At 50.8% G+C, this 12293-nt stretch overlaps 6 protein-coding genes across 6 annotated transcripts; 4 read left to right on the top strand and 2 right to left on the bottom strand.

Moving 5' to 3' along the window:
- Nucleotides 1–94: 94 nt before the first annotated feature.
- N7489_001984 (beta-glucosidase) lies at nucleotides 95–2746 on the top strand (the record flags this gene model as incomplete). Its single annotated transcript, XM_056707739.1, has 3 exons — nucleotides 95–164; nucleotides 220–826; nucleotides 901–2746. The coding sequence occupies 3 exons, from the start codon at nucleotides 95–97 to the stop codon at nucleotides 2744–2746; spliced, it is 2523 nt and encodes an 840-aa protein (XP_056572041.1).
- Nucleotides 2747–3271: 525 nt separating this feature from the next.
- N7489_001983 (uncharacterized protein) lies at nucleotides 3272–4723 on the bottom strand (the record flags this gene model as incomplete). The annotated part of the gene is made up of 1 exon (XM_056707738.1): nucleotides 3272–4723. One exon carries the CDS (start codon nucleotides 4721–4723, stop codon nucleotides 3272–3274), a length of 1452 nt encoding a protein of 483 aa, XP_056572040.1.
- Nucleotides 4724–5564: 841 nt separating this feature from the next.
- On the top strand, nucleotides 5565–5783 carry N7489_001982 (uncharacterized protein; the record flags this gene model as incomplete). Its single annotated transcript, XM_056707737.1, has 1 exon — nucleotides 5565–5783. The coding sequence occupies one exon, from the start codon at nucleotides 5565–5567 to the stop codon at nucleotides 5781–5783; it is 219 nt and encodes a 72-aa protein (XP_056572039.1).
- A 124-nt stretch (nucleotides 5784–5907) lies between these two features.
- Nucleotides 5908–7459, bottom strand: met2 (homoserine O-acetyltransferase; the record flags this gene model as incomplete). The annotated part of the gene is made up of 2 exons (XM_056707736.1): nucleotides 5908–7370; nucleotides 7423–7459. 2 exons carry the CDS (start codon nucleotides 7457–7459, stop codon nucleotides 5908–5910), a joined length of 1500 nt encoding a protein of 499 aa, XP_056572038.1.
- Nucleotides 7460–7759: 300 nt separating this feature from the next.
- Nucleotides 7760–8316, top strand: N7489_001980 (60S ribosomal protein eL30; the record flags this gene model as incomplete). Its single annotated transcript, XM_056707735.1, has 3 exons — nucleotides 7760–7829; nucleotides 7884–8038; nucleotides 8221–8316. 3 exons carry the CDS (start codon nucleotides 7760–7762, stop codon nucleotides 8314–8316), a joined length of 321 nt encoding a protein of 106 aa, XP_056572037.1.
- Nucleotides 8317–9225: 909 nt separating this feature from the next.
- aguA (alpha-glucuronidase) lies at nucleotides 9226–11733 on the top strand (the record flags this gene model as incomplete). Its single annotated transcript, XM_056707734.1, has 1 exon — nucleotides 9226–11733. The coding sequence occupies one exon, from the start codon at nucleotides 9226–9228 to the stop codon at nucleotides 11731–11733; it is 2508 nt and encodes an 835-aa protein (XP_056572036.1).
- Between the last annotated feature and the right edge of the window lie 560 nt (nucleotides 11734–12293).

The raw sequence follows: 12293 nt of genomic DNA, 5'->3' as shown, positions 1-12293 counted from the left end.
AAGCTCAATACAGAACAGCTTCATCTTGTCTCGAAGCAATTGAACAAGAGGGAGCACAGATAATATACGCCCAAAAAGAGAACTGCATCACATCATGGCTCGAATTGATGTTGAAAAAGCCATCGAGGAGCTCACCCTCGGCGAGAAGGTGGCCCTCACAGCTGGTAAATCCGATCTCCATTGCCAGAGATGCAATCCAAAACTAACCCCATCCACTAGGTCGTGACTTCTGGCATACAGAATCAGTCCCACGCTTAAACATCCCTGCACTACGTATGTCCGATGGCCCAAATGGTGTCCGTGGCACTCGCTTCTTCAACGGTATCCCAGCAGCATGCTTCCCCTGCGCAACAGCGCTCGGTGCAACCTGGGATACCGAGCTGCTGTCGGAGGTCGGTGCCTTGATGGGTGAAGAAGCGATCGCAAAAGGCACACACGTCGTGCTAGGCCCAACGATCAACACCCAGCGATCGCCGCTAGGCGGGCGCGGCTTCGAGTCCTTTTCGGAGGATGGTGTGCTCTCCGGTACGCTAGCCGGCTACTTCTGCAAGGCAATGCAGGAGAAAGGGGTTGCTGCGACGCTTAAGCACTTTGTCTGCAATGACCAAGAGCATGAGCGATTGGCTGTCAGCAGTATTCTTACTAACCGAGCGCTGCGTGAGATTTATCTGATGCCGTTCCAGTTGGCTATGCGGATATGTCGCTCGCAGTGTATTATGACCGCTTATAATAAGGTTAATGGGACACATGTTAGTGAGAACAAGGCTATTATTGATGATATCTTGCGCAAGGAGTGGGGATGGGAGGGTGTTGTTATGAGTGACTGGTGAGTACCGGTGATGGATTCATTTTGCTAACTTTATGTGTATCTGGAGGCTTACATTGGGTTCTCATTTGTAGGTTTGGTACCTACAGTACCTCCGATGCCATTGTCGCCGGTCTCGACATTGAGATGCCCGGTAAGACCCGCTGGCGAGGCGAGGCTCTTGCGCACGCCGTCTCTTCAAACAAGGTGGCCCAATACCAGCTCGATGAACGAGTGCGAAATATCCTCAACCTGGTGAACTGGGTTGAACCACTTGGAATCCCCGAAGGAGCACCTGAGAAGGCCCTCAACCGGCCAGAAGACCAGGCTCTGATGCGTCGCGCTGCTGCCGAGTCTGTTGTGCTTATGAAGAATGAGGGTGATATACTTCCCCTTAAGAAAGATGGGTCTCTGCTGGTCATTGGTCCCAACGCTAAGATCGCTGCGTACTGTGGCGGTGGTTCGGCCTCTCTGGCTCCTTACTACACTGTCACTCCGTTCGACGGTGTCTCTGCCAAGAGCAAGGGAGAGGTCAAGTACAGCCAGGGCGTGTATTCTCACAAGGATCTACCGCTTCTGGGTCCACTGCTGAAGACTGCAGATGGCAAACCTGGCTTTACATTCAAGGTCTATAATGAACACCCCAACTCTGGCGAGGACCGACAGGCCGTGGATGAGTTGCATCTACTCGAATCTTCCGGATTCCTGATGGACTACGTCAACCCTAAGGTCAAGTCTATGACCTACTACGTTGATATGGAGGGAACATTCACCCCCGAGGAGAGCGGGGTCTACAACTTCGGCGTGACAGTCGTCGGTACAGGCCAACTTCTCATCGACGGCGAAGTTGTCGTCGACAACACCAAGAACCAGAAGCAAGGCTCCGCCTTCTTCGGCACAGCTACCATCGAAGAGATCGGCACCAAAGAGCTCAAGGCCGGCCAAACATACAAGGTTCTCTTCCAGTTCGGCAGCGCACCAACCTCAGACCTAGACACACGCGGAATTGTCGCCTTCGGTCCAGGCGGCTTCCGTTTCGGCGCTAGCCGACAAGTGGGCCAAGAAGAACTGATCGCCAACGCAGTCGAGCAAGCCAAAACCGCCGAGCAAGTCGTCATCTTTGCCGGCCTCACCCTGGAATGGGAGACCGAAGGCCACGACCGCGAACATATGGACCTACCCCCTGGCAGCGACGAGCTGATCAGCCGTGTGCTGGAAGTGAACCCGAACGCAGTTGTCGTGATCCAGTCCGGCACACCAGTAACAATGCCGTGGGCCGACAATGCCAAAGCCCTCGTCCAAGCCTGGTTCGGTGGCAACGAGTGCGGCAGTGGTATCGCGGACGTCCTCTACGGCGACGTGAACCCCTCCGCCAAGCTACCCATCACCTTCCCCCGCCGCCTGCAGGATAACCCCTCCTATCTGAACTTCCGTTCTGAGCGCGGCCGCGTCCTCTACGGCGAGGATATCTACGTTGGGTACCGGTACTTCGAGAAGAGCGATGTTGCGCCGGGCTTCGCTTTCGGGCATGGTCTGTCGTACACGAGTTTCTCCCGCTCGGATCTACGCATTGACACTGTTCCTGAACAAACCAAGTACACCGAGTCTGGCGAGCCTGTCACTGCGTCGGTGACTGTCTCCAATACGGGCTCTGTGGCTGGCGCCGAGATCGTGCAGCTCTGGATCGTGCCCCCGAAGACTGATGTTGGCCGTCCTGTGCGCGAGCTTAAGGCTTTCCAGAAGGTCTTCCTGCAGCCTGGTGAGACTAAGACTGTGCAGTTGGTTGTTGAGAAGAAGTTGGCTACCAGCTGGTGGGATGAGGAGCGGGAGCAGTGGATCTCTGAGAAGGGGACGTACCAGGTTCTCGTTACTGGTACTGGGGCTGAGGAGCTGCATGGCGAGTTTGAGGTTGGCAAGACGAGGTTCTGGCTTGGTCTGTAGGGCCGTGGTTGGTATTGTATGTGTGTTCTTTATATAGGACCATGTCTCACGATTGATGTTATTTTTATCTGTGGATGGGGTAGGTTGGCTTGGCATCCGGTTATACGAGGATTTTTGATTCAACATTGTTTCGGTATTCCGAATCCAATTTCCAATTTTATTCATGTGAATTCATAAAGATAGTATTTGATGAAGTAGATCTGGTATTTTAACCATGAAGAAAAAATTGTGGTCTTGTCTTACATCCTATGCCAAGGAACCACACACCTATATATACAGACTGCGGATATATACACGTGAAACTTCGGTGAAAACGATGCCTTTTGGGATGAAACTAGCTAATATGAGGTCACAAATAGAACAATACAAGCACTAGATATGATAAGAGGGTATATACATAGAACTGAACAGACATCTATATCAAAGACATGAATACGCCTGCCAAGGTAAAGGAATCAAAAGATAACTGCTCCAATTCCAGTAATGCATATTCAAACGCCCACAGATGCCCACAACCTGCTCCTATCAGCAAATCTCATTCCCATTGTCATTATCCTTCCTCCTCGCCCCCAACCCGGCCAACTTCCTCAACAAAAGCGAAGCCTTCTTCCGCCGGTTATTTTTAGGCGACGAACCGGGCATAACAACAGAGTAAACACGCTCTTGGTGCTTAGACTTATCCCCCAAGCAAGAAGACGAGTAAGACATCCCGCGGCTGGACCCGCCAAATGATTGGTACGGGTATCTGCCAGGCAATTCTTCCTCATTCGTCGAAGCACTGCCCAATCTCGGGTTACCTGTTTGCGGCCTTGACACTGTGGCCCTTCCAGCGCCTAGTGGTGAAGCTGGTGAGACCCTGCCGTAAACACTCGGCTCCCGATCCTCCCGGAAATTCGTCGGCCATTCAGAGGAGTTGAATGACCCTGTCGTTTGGTTGTAGGAACTGTAGAAGCGGGTCAATGGCTTTGTCGTTTTGGATTCGATTGTGGGGTTTTCTGCGTTGATGAGGTGGATTTCTCTGCTAGCGCGAAGCCAGGCCCCGCCTGCCCCATCAAGGCATGGCGCTTTGTGTGGTGGTATGGCTGAAGAGGATGTCTCAGGTTCATTGGCCTCTGGCTCTGTCTCGAGCTCGGACTCGGTGATTTCGAACTTTTGTTCGCTTTCATTGAGCGAGCTGACTGGGCTGTCGAGCGTCGTTGGCTTGGATATCCACTCGCTGTTGGATTGGGAAGGACTGTATGGGAATGGAGCCGGACTTGAAGAGTTGGCTCGCTCCATTTGGTTGTCTTCGACTGTTGTTGCTAGGCTCTGGCTTCGCAAGCGGGGTCCTGGTGATACTCTGCACGGTGGTGAGGCGGAGGGTTGCTTGTTATAGAACCGTGTCGAGGTATCTGTGCCCGATACGCTGTTGTCGTATGGTCTACCTGGCTGGTTGGGAGAATGGAAGCTCGTACCGACTCCGGAATCATGTTTCGTGGTACTTTCTGTTTCGGGCTTGATTGGTCTGGGCGCCGACAGAAGAATGGCATGCTGATTTAAAGATGAAGGAGCTGCATCGCCACTAGGCTGACCAGCGTGATTTTGTCCATCTGTTCGGACTGGTGCGGCACTCTGGTAGGTCAATCCGGTTGGAATTCCTCGGTCAATGCTGTGAGATAGCATAGCACATGCATGCTTGATATCAGCTTCGAGGTCTTCTTCGATTTCTTGGCGGTCGATAAGCGGCGATGCAGGGCGGAAGTAGCCTGGCTCGTCCGTGAAACTGTAACCTCCTTCGAGGTCGGGGTCCCTGCTGTCCCACGTTGGCTCGTCGTGCGTGGGAGACTCGGGATTCGTCGTTGACCGAGGGCGACTGCTTGATGGGCTGGCGTCAATAGGCGATACCAGTGTGGATTCCAGGTCTCGCGTGGAGCTGCTTCTGGTGAAGGTCAGACGGCGTCGTATTTTAGTTGCTTTTTCTGATAGCTTGCGCTCCATGTCGTAAATGGCTGTGTTTATGCTCCGATGGTCTCAAGGAATCAGACAATGAAACAGATCAGAAGAGAGAGGAAGAAAGAGCGCAGGCAAACAATGAAAATGGCCACGAATCCGAGGGAAGTCCACAGCTCAACTGCAGATCAAAGGTAATTTCCCAATGTGTTTAGAAGAGGGACCAGGAACGGTTGTCGGTACAACTGTCTGGTATGCGGAGGAAAGGGGAATGTACACCAGAGTCACATTATATGAGAAGAGATAAGAAGGAAAAAAATGTCTTCAAATAATGCCAGCGCTTAACAAGCAAAAGAAAAAGTGATGATACTAGAGCTCTGCATAAGTAAATAAATAAATAAATAAAAAAAAGATAGGGCTAGATCATATCAAGTCCACTTGGGAGACAGTGGACATTGGATATCCTTCTAAGACATCAATGGCATTAATTTCCAGATTACTACCCAATCCCCTAGTCCAAAGGCCTTAAGCGCCCAAGTACATATGTAGTTAGAGCATATACTAGTGTGTGACTCAAATTGACCTTTTTTTGGACTATCTAGTCTTGATTTAACATACCTAAGGTACATAGCCTATGTAGGATACAAGTACGTTTCATAAATTATCCTAAAACCTCCAATCTTATTTCTGACCATTCAGCTCCAGCTAACTTATCTCTTTTAAGATAGTTATTCTGTCACAGTTGCCGTGGGGACCTATCCGATTCGAATATAAACTGGATCTGTCACATTACGAGCTTCATTATTGTTTCGCAAAGGAATATATCCAGATCTTATTTTCTATTTACTTGTATTTAAATGATGCGACGTGCTTATCGCGAAGATAACCAATGGCTATCAATACCGAAAACGGACCCATCACCCCCCGGTGGAGTATCCTCCCGGAAGAAATTGACCCAGAGGGCGGGTCTGATGGAGAGCAGTTGGATGCTTCTTTGACAGTCTTCTCGGACAAGGGCAAAGGCCAAGTGAGAGACGGGAGAGGCAGTTGGATGCTCATCCCCCTGACTGGCGAAACGGAAAAAAGAACGGCAACCTACTTCCCCTGATGCGCCATGACATCTATCCGGTCGCGAACCCCTCCAAGGGATTCTGGACCCAGACTAGAGCATGGGATTGGCTGCAGAAAGAACTGCGCCGGACAACACTTTTTGTTTTTCGGATTTCAACGCTTTACCAAGCGGTGATATCCTCCACCTCGGCCTCACCGAAGGTGCTGCTCTTTGTCATCTTAGTGACACTGGCCACAGCAGCGGCACCATCGGCACCTGACTTGGCCATGATATCGGGCAGGACTTCGTGGAAGAACTCGACAATGTGGCGGTTGACCTGCTCAAATTGAAGCAAGAATGCGTCATGGCCCTCGGGGCTATCAATGCGCTCGAGGCGAGAATTGGGGATGCCAGCCGCAATCTCTTGCTGCTCCGCGAATGTAAACAGACCATCCGACTCGATACCCAGAACTAGAGCTGGCTGCTCTACGCGCCCGAGGGCCTCAAGGACGGTATCCTCGGTGTCGGTGCTAGCATTGCCGCGGCGGCGGGACACGTCGTGCGTATCGAGCTTGCGGGTCATGGCGATGTAGCAGTTGGCATCAAATCGCTTGACGAACTTGTCACCCTGGTAACGGAGATATGACTGGGCAGAGAAGTAGGTTGGTGGACGAGGACGGCCGGATGCAGTCAGCTTGGGCTTTGCGTCGACTTCTGGGGCAAATGTTTTGGTGCCGGAGAATTGTGGGTCCATGAACTGGACCTCGGCCTCGTTCACGGCAGCCGGTGAGCCTTGTCTGCTCTCTGAGCGTGAAGTTGCTCCACCACGGTGTCCGTCGTTGTGGATGGCCCAGTGCTCATTCGGGGGAGTGGGGAGCTTCTCGGTGCCGTTGATGTTACGCGGCTTGGTTGGATCAGGTACATTGCGACCGAACCGAGACTCGAACGAGTTGCGGCTACGGTAAGTGAGAAGTGCTGACATGCGAGCTGCACCGAGCCCGGTAGATGGCGGGTCGTTAAATGGATAGTAGCCGTCGTCATACTTCGGGTCGCTATAGATGCTCTGCCGCTGTGCCTCGCCCCAGCTGATGCACCACGCGGAATGGCGCGCTGAAGTAGCAATGGGCACAATAGCTCGCACATAGTCTTTGCCGAAAAAGGAGTATTCCAAAGTGAGCATTCCACCCATGGACCCTCCCACCACCGCAGCAATCTGCTTGACACCGAGGTCATCCAGGACGAGTTTGTGGATGTTGACATCATCACGGACAGTCGTTAAGGGGAACTCAGGTCCATAGTAGCCGTTTTCAGGCTTACCATCCTTGTAAGTCACAGCACTTGCACTTCCGTACGGGCTGCCCAAACTGTTGAGGCAGACCACGTAGAACCGAGAGACATCGAATGCTTGACCCGGACCACCAAGAAGAGGACCCCACCAGTCAGCGACATCGGCACTGCCACTAAGAGCGTGACAAATCACCAATACATTATCACCATTGGGAGCGAGTGTTCCGCGCGTGGTGTATGCGACTGGGACATTGTAAAGGGTGACACCGGATTCAAGTTTGAAAGAAGGGATGACCGCAATGGATTGGTCCTCGATCAACTGAGCATAAGGGTTCTCAGGTTGCGAATCGACTCTCTCTACGGGATTTAGTAGCGGTTCATTATGTTAGAATGGGGGAGATAAACTGACGATATTGCGCAGTACGGGGACTGCTAGTTTCAGCCATTGTGAAAAAGACAGAAATATGCAAAATAAAGGAAAGAAGAAGGAATGGAAATGGAGAACAGGGTGTACTTGTAATAAAAATGGAGTGAGTCAAAACCCCCGCAGCCTTGGAAGAACTTGGCTTCCGGTCTCGGTGGCAGAAAATAACATCGGAAAGCGGTATTCAGTCACGTGGTATTCAGTCACGTGTGGTTAGGGCTCGCTCCACACTTGATCTTATTTTCACCTGTGCGAATTTTTCTTCTTCCGTAGCCAACCATCCGACAAAACTTCTTACGAGCCAACCCCCAAAACATTCAAAATGGTCAAGACTAAGAAGTCCGGTGACACCCTCTCCTCGCGCCTTGCGCTTGTGATGAAGTCTGGCAAGGGTAAGCAGGTCATTTTTCGATCGCACAAATGAGCAATTCGCTGACTTCTCTCAGTTACCATGGGTACCAAGTCCACCATGAAGACTCTCCGCTCTGGCAAGGCCAAGCTGGTCCTCATCTCCGGCAACTGCCCTCCTCTGCGCAAGTCCGAGCTTGAGTACTACGCCATGCTCGCCAAGACCCCCGTTCACCACTTCAACGGCAACAACGTACGTTTCATTCCCCCTTCCTTCGGGTCGGCAGCCTGAAAAATTGGCTGCCGCACCTCGGAGTCAGCTACACTACTCAGAGAAGAAGTGGTCAAAACTACCACTTCGGAGAGTGAAGTTGCTCAGCGAAGGGATCACCGCAAGGCGTCCCGGAGAGCGAATTGGACTAACTCGCCCTATAGATTGAGCTCGGTACCGCTTGCGGTAAGCTCTTCCGCTGCTCCGCCATGGCTATCCTCGATGCCGGTGACTCCGACATCCTGAGCCGTGAGGCTTAAGCGTATCGCCCTGTTGCGAGCCATAAAAAATAGAATCTTGAACCATTCTTGAACAAAAATTTCTCCCATGAATAATGATGAATTATGGATCTTTCGGACTAGGCATATTCTGGGCAAGCGTGCCAAGTTCCTTGACCACTTTGCTAAGTGCGCTCGTCTTTGGACTCAGCCATTTCATAGAAATAGCCTAAAATGTAATACCCAAAATGCAATTCATTATCATGAGTCTACCCGTGTCTAATCTAGGTCTTACCTAGTCCACATAGGGTTTCGTGGCGCTGATCTAAATCTCTTTTACACCCGCCTGGGCAGTAACCAGCAGGACCGTACTATCATAACATTGCTTGCAGCTCAGGTAAACCAATAAAGACAAAGCCCGGATAAATTGTAAATTGTAAATCTGAGCTCGGAGACACCTGAAATCCCACCTGAAATTTATAATCACGACAGGCCCTAATGATACTTATGACTACATAATCTCGAAAGGCTTCTCACCTGTAGACGCATGGATGGATCCATCTTCCTCCCTCCCGATTCGGTAACCCAGTTTGTTAGCACCCGGGGGTCTACTGGTCTCACGGAGCTTTTCTCGAGTCTACTGGGGCTAGCTCTTGCTAAGACTCTCCCTCTCGGTGGCTTTCTCGACATTACGCATGAAGAAAATCAGCTTTGATCTCCGTGCCGAGTCAACCCCCACGCAACTCCGCACTCTTTGCGGGGAAGCGCTGCAAGTACATTAGCCTGTATTTCTTGGCTTGGACGGATCACTCATTTAGCCTGAAGTTTTTCCGCGAACTATGTGCTACCGGCGAGCCTTCCGATGTTCGCGGGGAGTTCATATAAAGGGGGACTTGATCTACAGTGAGTGATTAGGTATATGCCTCCCCCGGACCGGAAACTCTGGGTACAATGCGCGCGCTCCTCTTCTTTGCCTCTTTGGGCTTTGTAGCCGCTGAGAACGGCCTCAATGGCTGGCTGCGGTACGCATCATTACCCTGTTCAGGTCAATGCCGTTCCAACCTCCCTTCGAGTATCGTCATCCTCAATACGACTGAGACAAGTCCGGTGTATGTTGCGGGGACGGAACTGCAGAATGGTCTCAAGGGTGTTTATGGAAAGCGTGTGCAAGTGAAGCACAACAAGTGCAAGGCATCTTCTTCTGTTGTTGTTGGCACAGTTGACCAATATCGGGAAATCTGCGGTGCTGCGAAAGGTGTACCTGAACTGGAAGAAGACGGCTTTTGGCTCGACACGAAGGGGAAAAACGTTCAGATCCTTGGGCAAAACGAGAGGGGTGCTCTCTATGGCACCTTTGAATACTTGTCGATGCTTGCTCAGGGGAACCACTCCAAGGTCGCCTATGCAACCAATCCTTCTGCACCTATTCGCTGGGTGAATCAATGGGATGACATGGATGGAAGAATTGAACGCGGCTATGGCGGCCCCTCTATCTTCTTCAAGGACGGTCAAGTCGTCGACGATCTAACTCGTGTTGCTGAATACGCCCGCCTTTTGGCATCGATCAGAATCAATGCTGTCGTCATCAATAATGTCAACGCGAATGCTACCCTCTTGAGTCCCACAAACCTCGATGGGGTAGCTCGGATTGCTGATGTCTTCCGTCCATACGGTGTACAAGTTGGCCTATCTCTCAATTTCGCATCCCCTCAGACTTATGGAGGGCTCAGCACTTTCGATCCCCTCGATGCATCTGTCGTCGAATGGTGGTCGAAAATTACGGCCCAGGTCTATGATCGAGTGCCTGACATGGCTGGCTACCTCGTCAAGGCTGACTCGGAGGGACAGCCAGGCCCCCAGACGTATAACAGGACCCTCGCGGATGCAGCAAACTTGTTCGCCAAAGAAGTCCAGCCTTACGGTGGCATTGTTATGTATCGCGCGTTCGTCTACAATAAGCTGAACGAATCAATCTGGACCGATGATCGTGCAAATGCTGCTGTGGATTTCTTCAAGGATCTAGATGGCGAATTCGACGACAACGTGGTGATCCAAATCAAGTATGGGCCTATTGATTTCCAAGTCCGTGAGCCAGCATCACCGCTGTTTGCGAATTTGTTCAACACCAGTATGGCCATTGAACTGCAGGTTACGCAAGAATACCTTGGTCAACAGTCGCATTTGGTCTATGTTGCTCCCATCTGGAAGACAATCTTAGACACTGACCTCCGCGTCGACCATCAGCCATCGCTCGTTCGCGATATCGTGGCTGGTAAACGGTTCAATCGCAAACTAGGCGGATCAGCAGCTGTTGTCAACGTGGGCACGAACACCACCTGGCTTGGTAGCCACCTATCTATGTCAAACCTATATGCCTATGGTCGCTTAGCTTGGAACCCGGCAGACGATGCCCAGGACATTCTGCAAGACTGGATCAAGCTGACGTTTGGGCTGGACCGCAAGGTCCTTGACACCATCACTCGCATGTCCATGGAATCTTGGCCCGCCTACGAACAATATAGCGGGAACTTGGGCATCCAGACATTGACAGATATTATATACACTCACTATGGCCCAAGCCCTGCATCTCAAGACAACAATGGCTGGGGCCAATGGACCCGCGCAGACCGAGACAGCATTGGAATGGACCGGACGGTGGCAAATGGCACGGGATTTTCGGGCCAGTATCCGGATGAACTCGCTGCCATGTATGAGAATATCGCTACCACACCAGACAACCTTCTGCTATGGTTCCACCATGTGGGATACACTCATCGTCTGCACTCGGGAAAGACCGTTATTCAGCACTTCTATGACGAACACTATAGCGGTGCCGAAACTGCACAGACCTTCCTCACGCAGTGGGAATCACTTGAGGGCAAAATTGATACTGAGCGATACAACCATGTGCGCCATTTCCTAGACTACCAGAGCGGTCACTCAATTGTATGGAGAGATGCGATCAATACCTTTTATCACAATCTTTCTGGAATCCCTGATCAGGCCAAGCGCGTTGGCCATCACCCATGGCGCATCGAGGCGGAAGAAATGAAGCTAGAGGGCTACAAAACTTACACCGTCAGCCCCTTCGAGACAGCCTCTGGCTCGGTTGCAATTGTTACAACTTCCAACAGCACAGCTGGCACCGCTTCGACCAAAATAAACTTTCCCACTGGAACCTATGACCTTGCCGTGAATTACTACGATGTATACGGTGGCCAGTCGGAGTGGAAGGTCTATCTGAATAATCGGGAAATTGGCCAGTGGATTGGCAATAGTGAGGATACCTTCAGTCATACGCCTTCCATCTATTTAGATGGGCATTCTGCGATTCGTATCAAGTTCCGGGGCGTCAAAGTTCACAAGGGTGACACTTTGAAGATTGTCGGTATGCCTAATGGCAATGAGCCGGCGCCATTAGACTACGTGGCTCTGCTGCCAGCAGGGATTGTGGATTAAAGCAGCCTTGTTGAATGACTAGATCACTGTGAATATATCTATGTTGACTGCCTCCAAGCCAGTGTTTGGCTCCGACTGCTTACTAGTATAGCGATCTTCTAAAATAAATAAATGAAGAGGGCAGTAATAAAGGTGGTAGAAGTAACATCGTGAGTTACTCAAAGCAAATAATGTACATCTCATTCTAGCATCTGAAAACTTTCCATCGGTCCCGACTTTAGACTGGAGTCAAGGCCATTCTCCCACTTGTAGACAGCTCCTTCCGTCTGGCATCAATCTCCTTTTTTTCTGGATGATAGCAATGGTATTGCTGCATATTGCTTATACTATCTATGCATGTGAACTTGATCACATTGCTGCAGCTGCGGACTATTAGTGAACTGTCATTGAATACAAGTTGTAGCAATGCTGGTTTATTTCAGCCGCATCTGATTGTGCCTCCGTTGGAGTGCTATAGATGGTTAGTTATGTGCTTGGACAAGACAACTTATTTAAATTCCCTTCGACTTCTGTCAATTAGATCTTACTCTTCTATAATTCACTTGAATGATTGAAGAGAC

The sequence above is a fragment of the Penicillium chrysogenum genome (assembly GCF_028827035.1).
Source record: "Penicillium chrysogenum strain IBT 35668 chromosome Unknown utg000001l_segment0_segment0, whole genome shotgun sequence".
Classification (NCBI taxonomy): Eukaryota; Fungi; Ascomycota; class Eurotiomycetes; order Eurotiales; family Aspergillaceae; genus Penicillium; species Penicillium chrysogenum.
Note: the sequence above shows the minus strand (reverse complement) of the source record. Positions and strands in the feature narration are given on the sequence as shown.